This window comes from Hippoglossus hippoglossus, chromosome 14 (genome assembly GCF_009819705.1).
Source record: "Hippoglossus hippoglossus isolate fHipHip1 chromosome 14, fHipHip1.pri, whole genome shotgun sequence".
NCBI lineage: Eukaryota > Metazoa > Chordata > Actinopteri > Pleuronectiformes > Pleuronectidae > Hippoglossus > Hippoglossus hippoglossus.
The window spans coordinates 7,162,094-7,187,027 of record NC_047164.1 but is presented as its reverse complement, the minus strand read 5'-3'; the positions used below and the strand labels follow the sequence as shown (position 1 = coordinate 7,187,027).

Genomic DNA, 24,934 nt, shown 5'->3' with positions numbered 1-24,934 from the left:
CAATTTAAGAATTTGAATATTTGTAGTCAAAGTTCACTGGTTTGCTTTGCTATTTTCTTACTTGCATATATTTGTTTTCGTTTTTTTTTTATCTTTCTCTGTTTATTTTCAGCATGATCGAAATAAATTGCGAACATAAACCAAATTTGTACTGTAAAATGTTTAAGTAAAAACAGTAACAGTAGGAATTACTTAATATTAGAATACAAGATGTGGTTTGTCCAATTAAAACATCTTAAGACACAACGTTTCAAAAAAGAAATAGCTCCATATGTGGATATGTGGACATATATTATTGTATAACAATATCTTTAGAAACTAATTGAAAACAGGTAAATTTGGCCACATGGGCTATTTAATGTAAAACCACAGTTAAATGTAAGACTAATTTATTCACAGCACATTCTGTCCATTAATTTTCACACACATTTTTGTAATGTTTCTGTTTTAATCAACAAATGAACATCACATTTTCTTTCTTTTTTAAACTTTATTTTATGTTATTGTTATTTTTTCCTTATTATTATTGTTATTATTTTGTTTACTTTTTCATTTTTGCTTCTTTAACCCTGCTTTTATTTTGAAATCTGCTACCGGACGCCATTCATACTGAGGCCAACTTGACACTTAAACGTCAACACACATGCTCGCAGACACTATCCACACACACGAACACACCCACACACACAAACAGACACACACCTTCGCTGAGCCACTACACCGGGAACCCTTCTCACGCACAGGACTGTCTGGTGCGCACTTGTCATCACTGCTGAGGTGAGAACAAAAAAACAAACTTTACATTTCTTCAGAAATTAAGAAATTCTCTCACAACCTCTGTTATTGTGATTTTTTTTTATATTTGTGTACTGTTTTTTAAATACTTGTAAGAAGAAGGAAAAAAACGTGGCACTGTTGGGCGACTTCTTGGGAATGAAATATTCTTACAATATCATAATTTTAATGATGATCATATATTGGGATGATTTAGTCAGATGATAAATAAATAAACATGTAAAGTCATTGGTTGTGATAATAATCCACCTAATTAGGATTGTGTTGAACTCATGCGTGTGTCTGGCGGGTTGATGTTGTGTCTGCAGTGTTGGTATCACACTATGACAGGAATGACTGCTCACATTATCCACTGTGCCGCCAAGGTGAGGAGGCTTTTAGTGGCTTAGTGCGCAGGCTGGATTTCTTTTGGAGTCTTGGCACAAAATGAGTGGTTGTAGTCGTAGTAGAGGAAGCTGGCGTGTTTACTTTATTTGGGGCAGGGGGTGTCCTGGTGATAAAGCATTAGGTAATTAGCCTATCTGAGGCTGCAGACTCAGTGACGCCAGGCTCCATAAAGCAGCAGCAGCAGCAGCAGCAGCACAGGACTGATGCCGCAGTCTGTGCTGTCACTGTAAACCGCAGCTGTCTGTCTGTGCGTCTGTGTTTGTGCTCATACTACTTCTACAAGCACGGAGCACAATGTACAGCACCCAGGCTGAATCACACCACTTACTGATACCTGTTGGCATCTAATTAGAAAGTCCACACAGTCCTGGAGGAGTGTGCTCTTATTCTGTTGTGTTAGATTGGGATGATTGCATGTCCAAAAACAGAAGCTGTGGTTAAATCAAAAAGCCTCCTCTTCACCTTTGTAGGGAGAATCATCTGCACAACTAGGAATAACCTGACACGCAAGAATGCTTTACAGTAGAAGTGAAGAAGAAGTGTTTTTCTACCACATGGGTCAAATATGATACCGTGTGCCGCAGGACGTCCTGCCACAGGAGATAAAAAACAAGTAGATCACCATAATAAAGTCACTGTTGAGTCTCACATGCGCTTACTGTATGAATATCTGAGAAAACAGATGTATCAGTAAGATTGCCACTGGAGTGACATGCCCTGAAAAGGTCTCTGTGGTACTGATTCAATAGGCTGGTGGAACAGAGTGAGCACTTAATTCACCTTTATATTTCCATACCTGATTGATTTCATACCAGTTTTCAATATTTTCTCGATGGGCAGAAAGACACAAACATAAAAACAGAGAGCTCTCTCTTTCTCTCTCTCTCTCTGTCTGTCTGCCTCTCTCTCCCTCTCTCCCTCTCCCCCTCCTGTCCTGTGATGTATTCTGGCCAGACAGTATGGCTCCTGGGCGTCAGTGGCATGATCATAGAAACAGAGGCCAGAAAGGACATTCCTCATTGTTGGTGAATCTAGACATGAGCTCGGCTCCATCTTGCCCTGCTCTCTCTCTCAGGCAGTTTGGGATATGTGGTTATACTTTATTAATAATAATAATAAGAAGAAGAAGAAGAAGAAGATAAGATTAAATAAAATAAGATGTACCTTTATTGATCCTCTGTAGAGGAAATTCAAAGTTGACAAAGCAGCACAAGGAAATAGAAGCATAAGGAAGAAAATAAGAATAGAAACAGAATCTAGAATAAATAAAATACATTGATCCCTACAATTGAATCCTGTGGTCTCTTTTCTGCCTGACCTCTGAACTCTCTTTAACTGCACATCTTTTAAATCTAATATAATAACGTCTGTATTTATTCAGCACTTCACAAAAAAAGTAAAAATACATCGAAATAACAATAAAAACATAAAAATAGAAGTAAAACAGGTGACAGAAATGTAAGCATGACCTCCAGATACAATCATTTTGTTTTGATTTATAGAAAGCTACCGACTCAGCCTACCAGCTTTTTCCTTTTCAGCTGAAGTAGACCTTAATACCGGTTTCCCATCTCTTCTCTCGCCAGGTGATTGAAACTTGACCTGAATTTCTGGCTGCGTGAGGAGCAACCTTTCCTGCAGGAGGCTTCAAATCCAGCGCTGCCGGCTCGGATCCCTCCTGTACCAACCCAGAGAGGAGATTTAGGGTTTGCACTGCACTGGCGGGAGTCCAACTCCTGCAACCAGCTCTGCTCGGAAGTAACAGCGGAATACGACGAAAGACAGAAAAGCCTCTGTTTACACAGACTCTGCCTCTTTTATCCTCACCTCTGTTCCCTCGCTGTCCCGGCTGCTCATTTTGCTGTCCTCAAGGGAGCTATTTATCTCCTAAACATCACCCATCAGCTCATCTCGGCCCTCCCCCTGTCTTATTCATCTCAAAATGAACTCCTCAACCTCCATTACGTCCCTGTTCTCCTTCACCAGCCCGGCTGTGAAGCGCCTGCTCGGCTGGAAGCAAGGTGACGAGGAGGAGAAGTGGGCCGAAAAGGCCGTGGACTCACTGGTGAAGAAGCTGAAGAAGAAGAAGGGGGCGATGGAGGAGTTGGAGAGGGCACTCAGCTGCCCCGGGCAGCCCAGTGAGTAACATGGTGTCTAACGGGGTCACAACATAAACCTCAGGGGTCTTGAGATGATTTACGGGATAGGAAATATTTATTACCCTGATATGAGAAGTAAAATCAATCTTTTGTGCACAACAAACAGCATGGGCAACATGTGACGAGGGGGGGTGCATGTTTTATTTTATGGGTCGTGAGATAAACATGTTGGGAGCCTCTGGTCTCGTCAGTAAATGTGAGCTCACAGGTTTGATTGCGACAGATGCTTTTTTTGCAATGTGTTCTTGCACAAGACCTGGAAACTAAAACGAAAGAAACCATCGTGAGCAAGTCTTGAGAAATCCTAGGATTAAAAGCCTGAAATATGAAATTATACTAGTTTGATTATAATTTTTGTCGAAATTAAAATAGATATTTTTTTCTTTTTGAATCTTTACTGAAATTATTTACATTTGTTTGTTGAAATCATGATATTAAAAAAAAATATCTAGAGTCATGTAAATTAGCCGAGCACACAAACGTACAGAATTGATGCTGATCCTCGTAACTTGCAGAGTTTCCACACGGTAGTAACTGTATCAGAAAACATTTTCATACTGTAGAAAAGTGTGAATTTGACTCATTTCATCGAGCTGTATTGACGTTTCATTTTCAATCCTTCAGGCAAGTGTGTGACGATCCCCCGCTCGCTGGACGGCAGGCTGCAGGTGTCCCACAGGAAGGGTCTGCCCCACGTCATCTACTGCCGGGTGTGGCGCTGGCCCGACCTGCAGTCGCACCACGAGCTGAAGGCCCTGGAGTGCTGCGAGTTCGCCTTCGGCTCCAAGCAGAAGGACATCTGCGTCAACCCCTACCACTACAGGCGCGTGGAGACTCCTGGTACGCACATTGTCAAAGTATATCCTCTGAGTTAGCTTTACAACGTGAGTTAATTGTTGAATTTTAATATGGTAACTGTAAAGCTTTTATTGGTTCTTAAATAGAGGCAGGACATCTGATCCGATGCAGCGTTTCCCGAGCCAAAGGGATTTGCAGTAACATGATCTGTCTTGCTCTTTGTTTCTCCCTCTCTTTCTCTCCTGCCCTTGTCTCCTCTCAGTGCTGCCACCGGTTCTGGTCCCACGCCACAGCGAGTTCAACCCTCAGCACAGTTTACTGGCCAAGTTCAGGAACGCCTCTCTGCACAGTGAGCCTCTGATGCCCCAGAACGCCACTTACCCGGACTCCTTCCCGCCGATGCCCTGCGCCCCCTTCTCCTCCTCCAACGCTTCCTCCCTCGTCCAGTCTCCCACCTCGCAGAGTTACCCCAACTCCCCCAACAGCTCCGCAGAGCCTGGCAGCCCGTATCACATCACGGGTAGGGAAACAAAAACAAGCAAGCCGACACCTTTTTAAACGTTACTGTCTTATTGGAGGTATTCAAACGTCTGTCACAAAAGCAAACAGGCTGCAGCAGATCCAGACTCCATAGCTGTTTTTAGACTTGAACTCCGGAGAATGTCCGCACGTTTGGATCTTTACTTCTTCCAGAGTTTTCCTTTTTCATATAAACAACGCAGCAGGAGATTCTCCAGTCAGACACGTTCACAACACAGAAAGCAATTAGGTGAGGGGTGGCGCTGCCTGTAGGGGCCAGACATAACACGAATTTAGCTGTGGTGATCATGTGTTTGTGTTTACAGGACATCAACACAACTTCTCGAATCTCGTCTTTCTAAGTTAACATCTTTGTCAGAGTCCTGTACGCGTATGGCTCCTCTTTTTCATTCCTTTTGGTTTTGTGTTCAGTTTTCCGTCCATCGCGTTAGAAACATCATCTTTTGTAAAAAAGTTTTTTCTTTGTGTTGAACCATTTTGCCTATTTATCATCTCATTGTGATCTGTGACATGTTTTTCCAGCTGAGACTCCCCCGCCTCCGTACACCATGATGGAGACAAGTCCTCAAGACGATGTGAAGTCCGGCAACTCCACAACAACCACTAAACTTACCTTTTCTGCTCCACACACAGGTAAGAAAGTGGACATGCTAAGTACTATATAAATATATGCATGTTAAATTATAGAAATGCATCTATCTACAGGTATAGAGATGTTTTTACTGTATTCATACTGAGGCATTGATTCCTTCATATCCTCAACATCTCTGCTTCTTCTCGCTGCTGCAGATAATGTTGCCAATCAATGGCACCAATGTGTCTTTATAGGATTTTTACATCAACATGATAAAGTTTCTCAAACTCAATACAGCCCAGGATAGAATATGTTCTCTCCACCTCTGACTCAGCCTTCTCTGGTGTTCGTAGATTTGCGTCCCGTTTGCTACGAGGAGCCGGAGTACTGGTGTTCCATAGCCTACTACGAGCTCAACAACCGGGTGGGCGAGACTTTCCACGCATCGTCCCGTAGCGTTCTGGTCGACGGCTTCACGGACCCGTCCAACAACAAGAACCGCTTCTGCCTCGGTCTGCTGTCCAACGTCAACCGCAACTCCACCATCGAACACACACGCAGGCACATAGGCAAAGGTAGGCTCGTGCAGGTAATTCATGTCAGGGCACACAGTTTCCTCAGAGACTGAAGGAAGGCTCCTTTTATTTCTGACAAAAAATGAATCTACAAACTTTATTTCTTCCTGCCCCGAATCCTTCAGGCTACATAATGTTTTTTCTGTCTTGGTCAAAGAGTAAAGAAAGGCTGCTTTTGTTGGACAGAAATCAAGAGTCTCTGTGGGTTACAGTAATCTGTGCTCTGTGAGGATGTGTGTGGTTTTCTATGATAGGGGTGACACAAAGGGTTGAGGGTAGTTTGTCCCCAACTCAGACGCTACTGACACGACTCAGACATTCCTCATTTACGAGCGTCGATGCCCTCGTGGGTTTTTTCTCTGGTGGAATATAAAAAGAACGAAGCCTTTTCAGTCGAGGCGACCGACTGATGATTGAGGTTTTTATGCTCTTTTGGACATTTAAACTGTTATTTTTGCATCATGGTAGAAACTCCTAGACATTCAAGTTGTCGATTCCCTTCATCCTTTGAGGCTCTATCCATTCTCCCCTCCATCCCTCTCAGGGTTACACCTGTACTACGTGGGTGGCGAGGTGTACGCCGAGTGCCTGAGCGACAGCAGCATCTTCGTCCAGAGCCGCAATTGCAATTTCCAGCACGGCTTCCACACCACCACCGTGTGCAAGATCCCCAGCGGCTGCAGCCTCAAGATCTTCAACAACCAGCTGTTCGCTCAGCTCCTGGCCCAGTCCGTCAACCACGGCTTCGAGGTCGTCTATGAGCTCACCAAGATGTGCACCATTCGAATGAGCTTTGTTAAGGTACTGATATGGGACATGATAAGAATCTCCCTGTAACTTTGTAATCTGTTATTTTGACCTTGAGGTTGTCAAATCCCGACGTAGACAAAAAAAAAGTAAACAGCTGAGATTCATGGTCTGTCCTCTCTTCAGGGTTGGGGCGCTGAATACCACCGTCAGGATGTGACCAGCACCCCCTGCTGGATCGAGGTACACCTGCACGGGCCCCTGCAGTGGCTGGACAAGGTCCTCACACAGATGGGCTCCCCGCACAACCCCATTTCCTCCGTGTCCTAACATGAGCACCCGCACACTCTTGGTCCTTCACACAGGTAGTCGTAGATTCTGTATGCTCCGCTCTGTCCAGGTTTTCTGACCTGTGGTCCGTCTCTCTTGACCTCTCTCACAAAATGAGAAAAAATTATATTACAGCTTTGTCCGCCGATGCAGCAAGACTGAAAATATGTGTATAACTGAATGATAGAGGGTTCTTTAATTTCAGTACGATAAAGCATTTATCTTGATGACTGCACTCAAAAACGAGAAAAATTGGGATTTGTAGGTACTCAAGACTTGTGTTATGTGTTTTAAATGTTATTGCTGTTATTGTATTGTGTATTGTATAAGTGTTGCGTAATGTTTGACTTCCTGTACTGGTTGCTTTTTTCTGTCATTCCATTAAAGTGTTTTTTTTTTTTATCTTTGTTTTCTAATGATAAATGGACAAAAATATCATGTTGAAATATAAACAGAGACATTTATCACCTTGACCTTTGACTACTGAAATCTATATTGATCATCTTTGAGTCCAAGTGACAAGTGATCAAAAGTTGATGAAATTCTAGGCAGTCTTGAGATATAAAAATTCAAGAGGCTAAAATCATGTTTGTGACGCCATCATGACCTTTGACCACGGAAATCGAATCAGTTAATCTGTGAGTCCTAGTGAACACGTGTGCCAAATGTGACAATTCCCTCAAGTGTTAATAAGGCAAAAGGTGTTTTGTGAGGTCGCATCGACTTTGACCACCAACTTCTTATCGGGTCGTCTTAGGATCCAAGTGATCACCAGAGTGGGAGGGACGATCGGACAACCCGAAAACATAACGCCTCCGGCCACTGGCTGTCACCGGTGCGGAGGCAAAATTGTCAGCATCATTATTGAAGTCTCATCTTCACAGCAGGGGGATAGACACTATCACAGCTACACAGGAATAACACACAGTACGCAGTTTAATTTGTAGACACCAATATGCATCCCATCAAACTTCATTTGCATTTCTTTTTGTACACACTTTGAATTGATTGTTTTGTGACATGATAAAAGTTGTGTGTTAAAAATTTCATGGAGCACCATCTGAATAAAAATGAGGCTACGGGAATGCACTGCACAAACGGACAAATGTTCAAACGAAAACATTAAAATCCTCAAGAGTACTGCATAAATACCACTCCATAAATAACACTAAATAAATAGCACAACAACAAACAAAGAATCTAGTCCTGGGTTTTTCTTTCAGCAATGGAAAAAAAACCCAGGAGAATCAAATTTTTAAAACCTCTGAGCAATTTTTTAACTGGACATTTATAATCCAGAGTTTTGATTCTTTTTGCCAAATGAGGAATAAATAATGGATGTGAAATCTAATATCTTGTATTTAGGAAATCATACTTCATAAACGGCACAAGACACGTTCTGATTGCATGGTTAGTCCTGCCCTTTAGATCCGGTGAGTTAAGTTCATCTGTCTCACCGCGGCTGGAGAATTGTTTCAGTATCATAACGATTCCCTTTATGCATCAAATGCCAGCGTTTGCGTTGACCAGCCGCTGTCAACAACCCGGGAACTGTCCCTGTGATTGGCTGCGGTTCTGTGTGGCCAGGAGCTGCTGCTGCTGCTGCAGGAAACCGATCACCTCTGGACTCCGGAGCAGTGACTGGAAGACACACACAATCAAATTTGAGTGTAAAGTGCAACAACAAATATTTCTGAAGATCTAACATTTGACTTTCTTTTTCTGCCTTTGTTGGGAAGATAACGCCTTGTGTCAAAATGTCCTTATACCACATTTAAATTCACTAGATATGGATTTTATCATAAATATATGTCCCCTAAACACGTCTGATTTTTTTCATGAAGAAACATAAATTATACCGAGAGAAATCAATGAGGAATCAATGAAAATGTTACAAACAAATGCCCCATCTCACAATGTTAAAGAAAGAGACAAAAATCCTGGACCCCCTGATCCAGATCTGCACGAAAACGTATTTCCTAACCCAAACAACAGTCTTCCACCAAGTTTCGTGGCAATCAGCCCAGTAGATTTAATACATAATCCTACTAACAGACAGGCAGACAAATGCAAATGAAAACATAACCTCCTTGGCGAAAGCAATAAAGTAATAAGTTAGAAATACAAATGGTTCCCTGCAAGAAGGGGGGGATATTCCTGGCATAACTGGATCCAGCCATTTAGTAGAAATTAAATAGTAAAAAAATCACATATGAAACAACAAACTGGCTTGTGGTGGCCCCCAGTTCGAAGACTCTGTTATACCTTTAATGTGTCACTGTTGTGTTGTTACCTCCGCCAAGAAGGTTGTGTAATAATCAGCGCCTGTTAGTTAGTTAGTTAGTAGGATTACGTAAAATCTACTAGACAGATTTCCACAGATGTGGAATGGCTCAGGGATGAACCCATAACCTTTTGGTGCCTGTCCAGATCAGGGGGCAGATCTAGGAAATATTTTTTCAATTTTTAAAAATCAGACAGTTAAGGGAACCGATATTAATGACTGTGTGCATTTTTGTGCAGATCCAAGTAAAAAAAATGGGGATCTAGTGAATCTAAAAGTGGTTGCATGAGGAAGTGTTGGGCCTTGGTGGAGGTAAGTGCTCTGCTGAGTTACACTAGGTTCCACCAGTGACCCACTGGGACTCACCAGTCTCTTCTGGTTGAGGACCTGCTCTATCAGGGAGGGTCTGGCCGGTCGGTCCCCCATGGCACCGAGACGCTGCTTGTTCACAGACACCGGCCGCTCCTCGGAGTTCTCCTGAACACAACACAAAGACACAAACAACCATTACTTGACTGAACCACACTTTACTGAAGTTTGGACTAACAGAGGATCACACGAGCAAATGACTTCAACCCTGTTAAGAGTCAACTACAATGTCAACAGAGATTAAGAGTCTTTAAAATCATTTCTCCTCCAATCACCACTCATGGGTTGAAACGAATGAATCTCGTTATGAAAGTATGAACAAAGTTTCCTCTCACGTCTATTTTCCCGCTGGACATGGCCTGGTCGCTCTTCTTCTTCTTGTACTTGTCCTTGTACATCTTGTTGCGGTGTTTCTTGCACATCCACGGCTTCCTCTGCTTGGCCACCTGCGTCGTGGTCTCCGTGCAGCCGTCGTACGTGCACTGCTTGGGGGCGTTGTCGCCCTCCGAGGTGTCCTCGTCGTTCAGCTCCTCCGGGCTGGCGGCGCCGTCCCTGGGGTCCGAGGTGTCCAGCACGTCGCTCTCCTCGTCCGGGTCGTCCATGTCGTAGGAGGAGGAGGCGTTGTTGTCCGGTTCGTGCGGCGTGATCACGTTCCGGCTGTCCACCACCCCGGCCTTGCTCACGTAGTACCGCTGCCCGTCTTTGGTGAGCAGGAGCGTGGAGTCCCGGTCTTTGTTGGCCGGCGCTGAACCGTCATCTTCGCTCATGACTGCGGGGAGCGAAGGGAGCAACAGCCGCAGCTAGCTTAGCTTAGCTAGAGAAATACCATCTCCCCGTTAGCTCTCGTTAGCTGAAGCAGCGATGTGTGGACGTGTCCGCACGCATGTTACTTCACAACCAGACGTTTCTCTGCGTGGTCGTGATAAATATCATTAGATTTAGAGATAATAAAAGATTATTGTTGTGGCTTCCTGTCGTTAAACTGCTGCTAAACCAACTGTGCCCACTGCGAGGACTTTCTTCTTCGCTGCTTTCAGTTCATGTCTTACACTGACCCCCTGTGGTCAAAGGGGAAAATACATGCTCCAAAGATGTGTATATTTGATGCTATTAAACAAGAGTTTAGTAAAAACATTAATTTAATACAGTACAATATAATATAATACAATATATCTTCCTTTACATTCCACAGCCTTAGATTCCTTAAATTCCTGCATTCATAATTTAAAACTTATAATAAAAAATATATATAAAAACTTGAGTTAAACTGTAAAAGTACAAAATAGCAATTTATTTCAGTATGTTTGAGTTTAAGAAATGTGATTTTTTTATACTGCTGAGTAGCATAATCTGTATAAATATGTTTTATGTTATACCATTGTGGTGTTTGACTTGTGTATTTATTAATATTTTTATTTTATAACTATTTATATTTTTTGCTTATACATTCAAATATATTTCAGTTAGAGTTACAGTTTTAATTGCAGGTTTGAAAATAAGAAATTTAACTGTGTACTGGTGAGTAGCATAATCTGTATTAATATGTTTTTAATGGGCTGGTCCTACATATTCTATGTAAAATCGGTATCTTAAAAGTTACTAGGAACTGTCAACAGTTGTCAGACAAATGTATTTCTCAAGTTAAGTACTAGTATCTGTAAATGTACTTAGTTTATGTTCCAACCCTGGTAACAACATATTTTTCAGTTTCAGTTTACAACCTAAACATAGTAATGATGTTTCAATATATTGAGGAGATTTAATTACTCTAATTCCAAATAAAATAATCAATACTCTACTGTTGTTGGTTTATGGTTATTCAGGCAGGAAAGAATGACACTAAAATGACTGAGTGCATTTTCAAAGATCTACATGTGACAAAGCTGAACGTTTTTAAGGAGGAGCAGTTTCATTTTTCAGTCAAAGCGAGTTTTCAGATCTACAATGGCTCCACTTGTTCTGCTGTTTCTGGAAGTAACAAAACTCTGAACTTCTGGGGAAATAGCTGAGACCATTGTATCAATCTATTCTCTGCACACAGTGAATAACCCTATTTTCATGAAACCTCCAGATACTCCCCCACACTACCTTACGAGTGAAAACATTTTTTATTGCTCTTTATTTATGCCACACAGGACTTTTCCTGCCCACCTCTGATAACTGCACTTTAAATGCTTTTTATTGAAATGTTACCACGAGAAAGCCCAAAACAAATGTCCACGAATAGATGGAGTGGATAAAGTTTCCTCTCTTCTCCACCATCATCCCACCTGTCGTGTCAAGTACAGAAAAATTTGGCTTCCACTTCTCCGACCACAACGGTTGTGGGATTTATGGCAATATATCAAGTACCTCTATGGTGAAGTGGCCCCTCAGCAGATAGTGGATAACAATAGCACAATTAAAAGCCTCAGTGGGATGATGTGCCTGTGTTTTAAAGGAAAAATTGACCATTCAATAAAACTGTGTGGACCCGGGGATCCTTGGTGCACTGTAAAAAAATAAGATTTAATGGTTGCATTTAAAAAAGCATGGAAACAAAATGCTATTTGAATAGAGCTTTACATTTTTGATTAAAACGTATTTAATAAATTGACTACATTCACAATAAAAAAAATAATCTGGGTGAATATATATTTGCTTTATTTACTAAATTATATTTATTACATATTGGGATGAAAAGTTTTATTTTCACAGGAATTGAAATCTATTTGATAATATGTATTATTTTGTTGCTGTAATTGTCTTATTTAAAATCGACACAGTACCATAACCTCCTGGTTCATCGCTACAGGAATTGTGTTGTAGCCAAACTCTGCGGACTGAAAGATGATCTAACATATTGAAGCTCTACAAACGACACTGACACTTTGTTTTTTGGAACATATTTTAATTATTACTATTATTATTGATAGATCATTGTTGAACAGAGGTACAGGTATTGGTATTGCAACAGATTTGAACACTGTGGTGCAGCTGTGAGAGCACTTTGGTAAACCATATGTGCCCGTGTGCAGGGGAGAGTTCATCCCCACAGCACAACGAACTCATACTGATTCGGTCAATATGACGGCACATCACTGTCTATGCGTGACGATGGGAACAAATACACAAACTTCTAGACACGTGTGACAACAGCAGGGAGAAAAATCAGAAAAGAGAAAACCCCTGCATCCCAAATCTTCTCTGCTTTTTTTTTTTTCTCACATCAGTTATTGGGAATCCCTTTGCTTTTACAGAGGAAGTGACATCATTCCCAGTGTCCGACAAGCAGAAGAAATGGTCGTCTCATTTCGTCTGTGTAGATGAATGTAAGCGGTGCAACGTCAGGTCTTTTTCAACGTTACTGTTTCATTTCGACCTGATCGTCTCCTCTAGTTTTTTTCTTTTTCTTTTGCTGACACACACGTATGACTGAGTTCTCTACCAGTAAATAAATATACTGTATTGTGGACTATCAAAATAAATAAAATTATGTTATTTACATAACATATAAACAAATACCTCATCACTAAACTGCATTATTTTTTTTTTTATAAGAATACGCTACTGAATGTCTGTCACGCTTCCGTCTGAATAAATGAAGCCATGAATGAGGTTGTACAGAGCTGAAATAAAATCCTCTTCACCTGTACTGCTTCTCTATTGTGCTGCTGGTTCTCCGGCATCCATATTGACTCTGTCAGACCTGTGTGACTGCACCCAAACCGCAGTACTTTGTGCAAATAGGCAGTCGCCCTCCGAAACTGTACCTGAAACATTTCTCCAAAGCCACAAAAAGTGTTGCAACAACGACACTTTTTCTTCACTGCTGGAATATGTGGATGAAATATGTCTTCGGTGTTTTGGAAAAAATGTAAACAAGGCTTCAAAATACATGAGCGTCACAAAATAACAAGATATCAACATGGAATGATTGTGTGAAATTGAGTGCATCAAGGGAAAATACTTCAAATGGTGAGTTTGCTACACAAGCACCCAAATTCTGGAATTTTATGTGTAAAGATGCTATGGATGAAGCAGAAATTTCAAGGAGCGATCCAATGCACCATTATTGTCGTAATAGCAGTCCGTGTAAAATGTAAACTGTAAAACTGCAATCCAACGTTACAGGAAGGCAATGCCAATACTGTGTTGAGCACAGGATTATAGCACAAGTGCTGTCTTAGATGTAGTTTTCAGTGAACACTGTTTTCTTGAACACATTTTTGTAATAAAAAAAAGTCCTTTCTCCGCTCGTTTTTCAACATTACACCGTTTATCAAGTCTATGCTCACAACCTACCTCACAATCTGAGCTTCTACTTCTATTTCCATTATGTCATTATTCCACAAAGCTCTATAGGACAAGTCAAGAAAAAGTTGTCCTCAATGAAAAAAGGAAAATACATAATCAAAAAAGAAAAGAAAAGAGTATGAATAATAATGAATAAATAAGGTTCAATAAAACATGAACATTAGTCCATATTCTCATATTGCCTTGTAGAGCTGCTCCGCCATAAGGAAGTTTCCATGTTGAGCCCCGATCATCACTGAAGGGTAAACAATACACTGCCGCCCTTCCTCGCTCCTTGAGCCCTGCAACATGTGCTCAGGTGAGAGAACGTTAAAAAAGGAAATAAAGAAAAGTCTTTCATCTCGTTCTGCCCTCTCCCTCTTCCTCGTGATCCCTGTTTCTTGTTGCCTCTTTAGTTTTTTTCTCACTCAAAGGTCTCCACCCTTTGATCCATCTCTCCTCCAAGTTTGGAGAGATGGATTCAGGGAAGATAAACGTTTTTTCTCGTCCACAGTTTTCCCCCTTTTCACCCCCAGCCTTAGATGAAAAACGTCTCCTCTTCCTCCTCCTCCTCCATGCAGAGGGAGGAGATGGATGAGGATTTATGTCTCCTCGCTTCCTCCTCTGCACATCTTCTCCTCCACCTGCTCTCTAGAAGGGCGAGCTGGGGGAGCAGACGGTGCTGGCTGAGCTGATGGAGATGTCATCAGAGTCGGACGGGAGGCTGGGGTACGGGGAGGGGTCAGAGCAAGTCTCAGGGGTCAGAGAGGGGGGGCCATGGGCAGGCCGGGGAGGCAACTGGGAGGCTGGGCCCGGGGTGCGTTTGTCGTTGATGTTGTCACTGGTGTCACCGTCAGAGTCGTCTGCAGGGGCGGCGGCTTCACATCCGGGTGGCGTCCTCATCTGAGAACCTGCCCCTCCTTATCAAGAGAGGTGGCCTGAGGGAGGAACAGGAGAACATATTTTACTTGGATGCAAAGGATCCAGTGGAACAGTGAATAAATCCAGTATGGAGGACGAGGAGAGCCAAATGTGTTCAAGGTTAATGATATTTAATTATACGGTTAGAAGAGGGATTCACGAAAATATGTTAGATTAATAAAGTGGTTCAAAAACAACAAAAAAATGTTAGTAGATGCAGCCATCACATCAAGCAAAAACAATCACTGACAATCACTGACATTTAGAATCCAAAGGGTTTTCCACAGAAATCAAGGAGACACCGATAAACAGGGACACGACAGGGAGGACAACAACGATGCAGGTATGAAAACTGATTTGCAGTGAGCGGGGGATGAAAGCCAAGGACACAGATCCCGAAGCGGGGACGACATGAAGCTGTGAGAGCAGCAGCACGGCATGCGGGGGGGTGAGGACATCAATTTCAGAGACACAAATTTTTGGTTTGTTTGGATTTCTCGCTGGTTTGTGAACAATCCAGCCCAGTTGTGTCTCTATGGCAACCTGGCATACCTTATCCAGTACATGGCCGGGTGCTGGTAGAAATCCAACGACCCAGATCTCTGCATAGAAAAGCTGTCATCCAGCTGAATACAAAGAGAAACCAGCACAATCAATCCAAACAGCAGCTCAGTCACAGGAATAAGAAAAAGACACAAACTTCACTCAGAGAGTCACATCTGTGATGCAAAGAGACAGAGTGTAACCTGTAGGGCAAGTTGAATCATGGGTAGTGTAGTTTCAATGACTTACAGAAATGACTGACACTCCTGCAGTGGTGTCGTTGACCTTCGGGCTGGTGTTGAAGTGCTTCTTTATCTTCCCTGCTACTGACAACTGGCGATCATTCTCACATAGACCTTCGTCCTGTATCGAGCAAAGGAGGAGAGGTTTTAAAAACAAAAAGAAAATCTCATATTTGTGGGAAAACTGAATGAATGTGTGGGGCTCAGTTGGACTCACGGTGACCCAGGGGTGCTCGAGCACCTGGAGGGAAGAGTATCTCTGGTCCACCTCCACCTCCAGCATTGATCGGATCAGCTCCTGCAGCAGCGAGCAAACAATCATGAGGTTTTATTCCTTCATTATAAAGTGAAGTGTCTCTGTTCAGAATACACACAATCACACAGGGATGTCTCACCTTGGCTGTCTCCGACACATTGTCCCAGTACGGGAGAGGAAATTCTAGCTGTCCCATTAGTATCTGATCAAAAAGCACTTCTTGATCGTCACTGCTCCTGCAAACAAAACATTTCCACGTGAACATGAGTATAAACTGCTCCGATGAACAGTGTTCAAAGGATTTCAGATGCAGAATTAGCACCAACTATTAGCAAGAGTCACACACACGTCTCTGTGTGCAACATCATTTCAAGAATGACTCTAAATGCAGCAGAAGCGAGAGTTGAATTTTAGTCTTTGGAGCAGCTCTTACCCTCGAAAGGGGGGGAAACCACACAGTAGGATGTAGGTGATGACTCCAGCTGCCCAGATGTCCACCTTAAGGCCATAACTGCACAAAGACAAATGGCAAAGATTCAGAACATTTCTAAGCAATAATATGAACAGTTAATTCTCTGTAACCAGCATCCCAACGGCATTCAGACCCAGATGTTGGCCATGAAATGACCCGTCACATTAGAGAAGCTGTGTTTACAGCGGTGTCCTCTGTCTGCAGCAGCTGATGTCCTCACCCTGTTTCTGCGATGATTTCGGGTGCTACATATGTCGGGGTCCCGCAGACGGTGTACAGAGGTCCGTCCAACACGGTCGCCAAACCAAAGTCCCCCAGCTTCAGGCTTTTGCTGCCGTCTGCATGCTCATACACCTGAGACAAGAAGAAATATATACAAAAATGCTGAGATAAGATAAGGATAAATAGAGCGTGAGACTAACAAGTCATGCAATGCATAAACACTATTTGTGACTCCTACTGCATTCGTGTTTGTGCAACAGCGTGAGCTCTTCGTTTTGTTTCCCTCAGGCCAAATCCATCGGGGGAACTTGAGGACAGTGGCATGTCTGGCTTTTTGCTCAACTGATCTTTTTTGCTCGAGCCACAGTGGGGCGCCAGAGAGTGAAAAGGTTTTGATCCAGCACATATTGTCCTCAGTTTTTAACAAGCACACACTATGAGTGACTTGCAGCCAGAAACTGCACTGTTGGAGAAGTAGTTTAATATTCTGCATGTTTGTGGCGTTTGCAATAGTTTGCAGGGGTGGACAAATTTATCATAGCACCATATTATAGAACTACCTTTATTGATAATTTTCACCCAACTCCACTTGTCCCTTCAGCACCACTTCTTTCAGTGTCTTGCAGCTGATTATTTTAAATGTTACGAACCACAAATTTTCTGCTCTGGTTGACTTTCACAGTTCTCATCAGTATCAGTTCCAGATGTTGCTCGAAGCTGTTTTTGTATTTAGCAGCTACAGAGCCAGACATTAACAGCAGAACTTGGTGGAGACTAACACAGAGTGAAAGGTGGTTGAATATTGGATAATTAAAGTATTGGAATACTCTTAATCGCGGCGAAATAGTAGCAAAATGACTCCAAAAGGAAAGACAGTGTTGCTCAGTTTCTGGTGGTTGTTTGGTGTGGTACAGTGGCAAAAATAAACTTAAACAGGTTTAAAAGATGATGATAAATTTGAGATAGTGTGCAGAAGCACTGCTTATGGTTTCATACAAAATGTCAGGTGTGCTACTTTATTTTGATCACCTCAAAATCGCTCAGGATATCAGGACCTTCAATAAATGAGAAAACAAATCAAAACTGTTTTACTGAAACAGCTGGAAAGAAAAGAAAACAAGACAAGATGCTGCAATCCCATCTTTGGTCTGTAGGGGGTGAATGTGGCAACACAGGCCACTCAATCATCTATAGGCGAAAACATCCCCAGAGCCTCTGCAGGTGAGAACGTCTGGTCCTCACAGTCAGTGTATTTCAAATGAGAGAAGAGGGGGCAAAGAAGAGCAGTCTGAGGAGGAGAATACGCCAAGGAGGCTGACAGAGGAGGAAGATGAGGATGAGGAGGGAGGTAAGGAACGTACAAGGATGGAGAAGGAGTGTGCAGGAGGTGTGAGGGCAGCAGGGATGAGTCATCTTTGTTGTGAGTGATTTTACTTGAGGACGGAGAAAGAGCCAGAGTGTGCTGCGGCACAGACACATGCAGAGCCGCTCTGTGTCAACTCACCAGCAGGTTCTCTGGTTTGATGTCTCTGTGCACAATGTTGAGGCTGTGGAGGTATTTGATGGCACTGGCCAGATTGTAGAGCATGCCACTGGCGTCTCGCTCCGTGTATCTGTTGGCAGAGGTGATGGCGTCGAACAGATCTCCCCCCTGCGGACAAAAAGGACGGACGGGCCGGCTTGTCAGCGATGGGAACAATAAGTGTCACAAGAGTTTCTCTGGTGCTTTTCACACGGACAACTTGGCAGATTCACTTTCCAAGTTTTCACAGTTGCTCATCTCGTCTGCTGAAAAGAGTTCTCGGCGGAGAATTTGGTTGAGTAACGAGGGTTTTTTGTCTGCTCAGCAGCTGGGGGGATAAACTGTGTCCTCATTTCCCAACTTAGTTGAAACATCTCCTCCCAGTGTCTTAAATATTTCCCTTTCGTTTGATTTTTTCCCCCTTTAATTCCCACTTTCTCTCAGACCTTTTTCTTTGTCGGTCTCATTTTCTCATATTTCTCATTCTGTCTTAATCACCCTCGTCTTACCTGTCTCTCTCTCTCTCCTATTCCCTCTCTCTCTCTCCCCCTGACTGGACTAAGTGGAACAGAGGCTTAAAATAGGGCCGGATCTCTCCCTCTCCCTGCACAGACACTGTCAGCGTTCGACGTGCACAGCCAGTTATTTAAATATGAGCCCTGTCAAATCCCACAGCTCGGCCCATGAGCAATGCATGGCATATGCATGGCCTCTGCGAAAGTATGTGGACACTGGGTGAGAGGTTACACAACTATACATGCAATTGTTAAACATCTCATCCCAAATGCAAAGGCTAATAACATGCAGACTCTTCAAGAGGGGTGCAGACACGTGGCACACAGACAGGATGTCAGTTAAACCACTTGTTCCATGTTCTTCTAAAACATATCAAAATAAAAAAACCTTGTGGGTGTCGTTTACTGAAAGGAACTTCCCAAAACTGTCAAAGTTGGACGCACGCTTTTATCTGAAATATCAGTGTGTGTTGTTGCATTTTCCCCTGAGTTGAAATTAAGGGGGAAATGCCTAGAACCACACCAGTACTTTGAGTTATATTTTGCAGCATTTCTTTTTTGCATGCTGCTCTTGCCTCCGCTACGAATTCGCTCTCCCTGTCCCTCTCTCCACCTCATTCATCCTCAGCCTCCTCTCCATTGCGACGCGCTCACGTGTGCACACACTTCTCCAACAGATTGCCTCTCATCTATATTCTGTAGTACTCCACGCTGCAACATGAACAGATGGATCACATTCCTGCCTTCTGAATTATGCACAAATATTTCTTGACTCAGAGAATGAAGAATGTGAACACACGAGCGCTCCGGGCCACAGATCTCTATCTCTCGATCCCACACTGGGTGACGGGTTGGAATTCAACGTTCGCCTCAGTAGCTGAACGCTGCTGCTCTGTGTCTGTTGCTGATTCTGCCTCCCTGCTCTTCTCTAACTGGAGATAATCATCATCATCATACACAGACAATAGTTGCATCCATTATATCAGTCGGGCAAAATATCTCGGCCTCGTCCCAACCACAAACATAACAAAACTAGAACCTCACTCAACAGAACGCAAACCTCCACCAAGGCCCAACAGTCCCTTTATATGCTGCACCAAATCTGTCATGTTAATTTGGACATAGTTCTAAAACTATATATATTATAGCTATATACTGTATTATGTTATACTATACATAAACTAAATTTACCTTGGGATTAATAAATTATCTATCTCTCTAAACTTTTGCTTTCCGGCTGAATCCACATTATCTCAGCTCCACAATTGGTGGAGCTGAGATAACAGGTTTGTTTGTTTTTCAAGATACATGAATTATTCCCTGGGAAATTGGTGAAAATGTCAAAAAAAATGCCACAACTCGCAATGTTAAAGAAAGCGATAAAAAACCAATCCTGGACACCCCCCCCCCTGGATCGACGCAAAAACTTAAAGCGTTCTTGTGTTTGTGTAAATCCATTTGGTCGTTTTTGTGTAATCCTGTTGACAAACAAACAAATACACCATAAAACAAACCAACGAACAGCAGATGAAAACAAAATCCTTTGCAGAAAATGGTAGTTGACGAACACGGGCACACACCTTGACCAGCTCCATGATCAGGTAGAGTTCGTTGTACGTGTCCACCTCCTCTATCAGCAGCACGATATTTGGATGTTTGACCCTGCGGAGGATCGCCACCTCGTTCTGGATCATGTGCTCCTGGAAAAAGAATTTCAATCAGTTTTATAGCCATGGAAAACAAACTGGAAGAAATATTGTCTCCTAACTACGATGGCGAAAAGACGTTTTAGCTTTTTTAATCTTTCCCGCCTCTGTCGGAGTGATGGGTGTGGTCGGAGGTGAGTGACCACACCCAAAAGAACAGAAAATTGGCTCATGTAAATAAAGCTGAATTTAAAGAAATGATTTGAGAAAAGGTTTTCACTGAGTTTTGTTGTTTAATTCTTTGTTTTCTCAGCTCTGTTAGTTTTATTGACACTGAAATCATGAACTGATGTTCAGAGGCTAAAGAACCATTTTCATGTATTTAAGCAGTTTTCAACACAAGTATCATTTAGGTGAAGCAAACTTCTACTTCTGTACCTTTCCTCTGCATTTGCCCTTGTTGATGATCTTCAGAGCGTACTCCCGTCCTGTGGTGTGCTCCACGCACTCTCGGACCACGGCAAAGTTCCCGTCGCCGAGCATGCGTCCCACCTTGTAACGGTCTGATATGTAGGATGGCACAGCTGGAACCTCATCCACGAGAACCTCGGCTGCAGGGAGGAAACACAAGGTTTAGAACTGAACGTGTTTTGCAAACTTTTGTCAGACTGAAAGGAATCGATTGCATAGAGGTAACAGAGGACATAGAAAATCTTGTTAAAGTCTCCAGCGTGGGTAGCGGCTGTAATGGCTAATAATTAGTACAGTGTTTAGCAATGTGGCCTCACAGCCTCTGGGGACCAGGGCCCAAACTTATCTCTACAGTGGATGGTGAAAAATATTGTTGGTGGGGCTTCTCTGTGCCATACTCAGTTTTCTGTAACCATCCCAGTACGATTTAACACAAACTGCAGGATACCAGTTATTTTTGAAATAGTAGGTAATTATTAAATTCCAATAATAAGCATGTCAGTCATTTTCTGAATCATTCTTTCATTTTCTAGTCAGAAAACTAAATCAAATATATACAAAAACAATAATAATCAGCCGATTGATAAATAATGTAAATTATTATTAGTTGTTGCCCTTGTGCTCAGATAGTAAGTAGAGTATGAATCATTAGACTACAGACTGAGTCTGGTTACTAGTGTTTATTAAGTACACATTCCTGAAACATATACAGTACTATTAAGACAAAATAAAAAGGAGGAGGCATATACTGCTGGATTTCTTATGAGGTAAACTTTATTCAAAGAAAGATTGGGTCAGGGGAACGTGTGTGTGTGTGTGTGTGACATCTTATTTGTACAGGAATTTTGCCCTTCTGTCCTTCTGATTAGCAAATCTCTCAACGACCCTGTTATTGAAGTCAGGAATGTTTCGGACTAGTTTTTTTTCCATGGAGAGCATAGCCAGAGCATTCAGGTGTTCCTGTGTCTTGGTGTTCCTCAGGAAGGTTTTGATCCGGTTTAAGGTAGAGAAGCACCTCCCTGATTCTGCTGTTGTCATGGGTGTAGTGATCAGTATTTTGAGGAGACTGACCGTCTCAGTGAATGTGTCCTGGAGGTTGTTCTCCATGAAGAACAGGAACAGAGTCAGTGCACCACTGCAAGCTCTGAACTCGTTGTTCTCATATATAAGGCATAGCTCTGTTTTCAGCTTGGCCTTGCTCAACATGGGGTAGGCCTCCACTGTGGTATCCAGCGCTGAGTCGGGGAACCTCCTGTGGTGCTCTGGGAACAGGTCTCCTTGTAAGAGGGTGGCACTGATGAGGTGCTTGGTGAAAGAGAACCGGTCCTTGGCATCGCTCAAAATGGTATAACATACCTATGAAATGAAACATATAAACATGTCACATGGCAGAATAAAAAGTGTGCAACTCTTACATTAGTACCCAATAATTTAAGAAGGCAGACAGATAAAAGGTCATTTTACACATCCTTAAACCTTAACAAATACTAAAATATTGTTAATAACAGAATTATGTTACAGCTTACCTCTGTAGCCAACTGCTGGTGTTCTCCTGGTCCTAGTGTCCTCCGCTTCTTTATGGGCTGCTGCTCTACAGACCCACTGGCTTGCCCATGCAAAGAAGGAATGGAGTCCCTGATACAAAACACAAGTTACAATTCACAATTATTGTTTCAGAAACTAACCAGCGGGAAAGATGAAAATAGGTCTGTCATTGTGTACAGTGTTTAATAAACTGCATCTACACCATTATAATTGGATTTCCTGTGCCTTGTGTCTTTACAATATTAAGTATTTACTAGTTGCTCTAGTGTGTTCAACCATGTACATTCATGTTTTTACATACTGCTTATTGTGAGGATATTGTTTCAATCTTTAATATTTTCTAAGCCAATAATAATAATGAATTGTTTACCTGATCGTTTGCATGCGGTCGGTGAAGCTCTGGATGATTCCTGAGATGATGACAGAGTCAATGTTCCTCTTCTGCAACTGTTTGAACAGCGTGTCCACGTGTGGCATGATCCTGTGAAACAATGCCAGGAAAAAGCAGAAATCTTCGTCTTGAAGCATCCTCACAAAGCCCCCGGCCTCTCTGACAGTTTGAGGATCGAAGTGACTCGAGTCTCTGATGGTCTGGACACACAGCAGAAGGTCGGCCTGGTGCTCGAACACGGTGTTAACAGCACAACTGTGGAAGTTCCACCTTGTTGTTGAAGTTCCGGGAAGTCTGCGTGCCACCACCTCATCGAGCACTGCGGTTCTCTTGAAGGACCCGGAGAAGAACTCAGAGAACCCACCGAGGTCCGAGAAGAACGTCCTGATCCTGGGGATGTGTGACGTCGCCTGCTGCATGATGAGGTCCAACTGGTGCGCGTAGCAGTGGACGTAGTGTGCATTTCCGTAAACTTCCAGCACCTTACGCTGAACTCCACCTTTTGTCCCCCTCATCACAGCAGCCCCGTCGTAGGCCTGGGCGATCAGCCGGCTCTCCCGCCCCCCGGGGAGCAGCGTGCTCAGCCTCTCCAGCAGCGATGTGACGATTGAGTCGCCGTTTGCATCCTGAAGCGGGATGAACTCGAAAAACCGCTCCTGCACGTTGTGGTGACGGTCGATGTACCGCAGCAGCAGCACCAACTGGCTGTGGGTGGACACATCGGTGGTCTCGTCCGCCTGAATGGCGAGATAATCGGCGTCGTGGACCTCGTCCAGAATGCAGTCCTTAAGAACGGACAGCATGGAGTCCAGAAGCTCCTGTTGCACTGTCTTTGATGTGCCTTTGAACACTGTGGCCTTCTTGAGATGCTCCTCCAGCACGGAGTCCAGCGAAGCCACGAAACCTTCCAGCCCCCGGACCGAGGAATCCGCGTCCCCGTGGAGGCGCAAATCCAGTTCGAAGGCGCCGCAGATGACACAGTCAACTATCTTGGATAAAATGTGCCGGTTCTTAAAAACCTCCTCGTTGTGTTTTCTCACCCGGGCCCGGTGGCCTTCGTCCAGCTGCTCGGCGATGCTACCTGTGCCCAGCATGGCCAGCTCCATTGTGTTTACCAGGTGCGCCCTCGAACACCCGTGCTTCTTTATCTTCTCGGATAAATGTTTCATATCTCGGATTCCAGTAACCGTCCATGCTGTGTCCGCTCCAGCGGTTTTTAAAAGTAGACACGGGAAGCAAAATACGGCCTTTACCTGTCCGCATCCCGCTAGCCAAGCCTTCCTCCTGTACCATTTGCGGGAAAACCCTCGCTTGTACTTTTGACCTCTCTCGCTGGCGGGCCGGCGGATTGCGATGTCAGGTTGGTCGGGTCCGCTTTCTTTAATTTGCAGTTGCTCGTCCAAAGGTCTCCTCTCGAACGGATTACAGAGAAGCGACTGGATCGAGTGTGGAGGCTGAGCGGCTGGTTCGTGTGTTTCCGCGGCCATCGTTGTCACTACCGTCTCACCTCCACCTCCACCGACCCTCAGTGACCGGGCTCGGGCCCTATCAGAATCGCCCTTCTTTGATTTTTCCCCCGACGATGTTGATTGGCCGAATTTACTTTGCTACCCGCGTATCTTCCCCAGCAACAGTCCCTTATTGGCTACTCGTCTCTGCTTTATGGGCGACGTGTCCAGCGCCCCTGAACCACAGCCTGTGCCCTGAACATATTTATTTATGTCTCATACAACACACGTTATTGTGAATTTTAAATAATTAAAAAAGTTATAATAGTTAATGTTAGTTTTTTTTAATTAGAAAAAAACACACTCTCCACAATGGCTAGAGAAGGATTTCTCTGTTGGATATTGTCTCTTAATGTGTTTTATGTTGTTTTTAAATGTGACCTGCACCTTTATCTGTGGAGTCTGACATTTCACTCCCATCAGTATGTTGTCACGTTTTATTATAGAAGAGACAAAGCTGAATTTGAATCCGTCTAATTGACCATAACAGTGTGATTAATACAACATATTTACAAGTAAGTAAGAGGACTTATGAAATGGATGAAAAACAAATACAGACAGCACAGAATCTGATAATAACACAATTCTTATAATAAAACCATATCTTACTAAAATAGAGGTTTTTAAAATAGCGTATGATCATTGAGCCCATGACAATTAAAAAAAATATGAATTTTAAAGTTAACGAGGGCCCTGGTTACATCCCACTGATGACATTTTGTCACACTGAGGCTTAGCGAAGGGTAATCAGAGTGGCAAATTGAAAAATAAATGCGGAACAAACTGTTAAATCAAAATGGGAATATATGCAATGAATGTTTGGTTGAACATTAATTCATGAATTTAT

General features: G+C 43.1%; 4 protein-coding genes across 6 annotated transcripts in view; 1 reads left to right on the top strand and 3 right to left on the bottom strand.

Annotated features, from left to right (window-relative positions):
* The first annotated feature begins 634 nt into the window (after window positions 1–634).
* On the top strand, window positions 635–7,307 carry smad9 (SMAD family member 9). Its single transcript, XM_034607104.1, has 8 exons — window positions 635–777; window positions 2,769–3,320; window positions 3,966–4,181; window positions 4,402–4,659; window positions 5,202–5,312; window positions 5,607–5,828; window positions 6,373–6,629; window positions 6,762–7,307. Exons 2-8 carry the CDS (start codon window positions 3,125–3,127, stop codon window positions 6,903–6,905), a joined length of 1,404 nt encoding a protein of 467 aa, XP_034462995.1. The 5' UTR covers window positions 635–777; window positions 2,769–3,124; the 3' UTR covers window positions 6,906–7,307.
* Window positions 7,308–8,221: 914 nt separating this feature from the next.
* rfxap (regulatory factor X-associated protein) lies at window positions 8,222–10,592 on the bottom strand. Its single transcript, XM_034606247.1, has 3 exons — window positions 9,894–10,592; window positions 9,556–9,666; window positions 8,222–8,546 (listed from the first exon to the last, which is right to left on the bottom strand). Exons 1-3 carry the CDS (start codon window positions 10,323–10,325, stop codon window positions 8,442–8,444), a joined length of 648 nt encoding a protein of 215 aa, XP_034462138.1. The 5' UTR covers window positions 10,326–10,592; the 3' UTR covers window positions 8,222–8,441.
* A 1,843-nt stretch (window positions 10,593–12,435) lies between these two features.
* dclk1a (doublecortin-like kinase 1a) overlaps window positions 12,436–24,934 on the bottom strand; it is a 47,793-nt gene continuing 35,294 nt past the window's right edge. For all 3 annotated transcript variants that reach the window (XM_034606242.1, XM_034606243.1, XM_034606244.1), the window contains 10 exons: window positions 20,611–20,783; window positions 20,107–20,226; window positions 17,994–18,140; window positions 16,488–16,621; window positions 16,229–16,306; window positions 15,935–16,031; window positions 15,757–15,837; window positions 15,547–15,660; window positions 15,307–15,380; window positions 12,436–14,771 (listed from right to left, as the gene is read on the bottom strand). In XM_034606242.1, coding sequence (XP_034462133.1) covers window positions 14,714–14,771; window positions 15,307–15,380; window positions 15,547–15,660; window positions 15,757–15,837; window positions 15,935–16,031; window positions 16,229–16,306; window positions 16,488–16,621; window positions 17,994–18,140; window positions 20,107–20,226; window positions 20,611–20,783 — 1,076 coding nt within the window. In that variant the 3' untranslated portion in view covers window positions 12,436–14,713. The remainder of the gene's footprint in view (window positions 14,772–15,306; window positions 15,381–15,546; window positions 15,661–15,756; window positions 15,838–15,934; window positions 16,032–16,228; window positions 16,307–16,487; window positions 16,622–17,993; window positions 18,141–20,106; window positions 20,227–20,610; window positions 20,784–24,934) is intronic.
* LOC117774125 (zinc finger MYM-type protein 1-like) lies at window positions 21,309–24,275 on the bottom strand. The gene is made up of 3 exons (XM_034606246.1): window positions 22,559–24,275; window positions 22,170–22,278; window positions 21,309–21,999 (listed from the first exon to the last, which is right to left on the bottom strand). Exons 1-3 carry the CDS (start codon window positions 24,064–24,066, stop codon window positions 21,472–21,474), a joined length of 2,145 nt encoding a protein of 714 aa, XP_034462137.1. The 5' UTR covers window positions 24,067–24,275; the 3' UTR covers window positions 21,309–21,471.

Excerpts from the sequence above, each read along its gene's own strand:
- smad9 (XM_034607104.1), top strand. The coding sequence starts at position 3,125 with ATGAACTCCTCAACCTCCATTACGTCCCTGTTCTCCTTCACCAGCCCG. Across the intron at positions 5,313-5,606 it reads CTTTTCTGCTCCACACACAG|ATTTGCGTCCCGTTTGCTAC; the intron begins GTAAGAAAGTGG and ends TGGTGTTCGTAG. Across the intron at positions 6,630-6,761 it reads TTCGAATGAGCTTTGTTAAG|GGTTGGGGCGCTGAATACCA; the intron begins GTACTGATATGG and ends TCCTCTCTTCAG.
- rfxap (XM_034606247.1), bottom strand. The coding sequence starts at position 10,325 with ATGAGCGAAGATGACGGTTCAGCGCCGGCCAACAAAGACCGGGACTCC. Across the intron at positions 9,667-9,893 it reads TGTCCAGCGGGAAAATAGAC|GAGAACTCCGAGGAGCGGCC; the intron begins GTGAGAGGAAAC and ends TGTTGTGTTCAG. Across the intron at positions 8,547-9,555 it reads TCCTCAACCAGAAGAGACTG|TCACTGCTCCGGAGTCCAGA; the intron begins GTGAGTCCCAGT and ends TGTGTCTTCCAG.
- LOC117774125 (XM_034606246.1), bottom strand. The coding sequence starts at position 24,066 with ATGGCCGCGGAAACACACGAACCAGCCGCTCAGCCTCCACACTCGATC. Across the intron at positions 22,279-22,558 it reads GACCGCATGCAAACGATCAG|GGACTCCATTCCTTCTTTGC; the intron begins GTAAACAATTCA and ends GTTTTGTATCAG. Across the intron at positions 22,000-22,169 it reads ACCAGCAGTTGGCTACAGAG|GTATGTTATACCATTTTGAG; the intron begins GTAAGCTGTAAC and ends TTCATTTCATAG.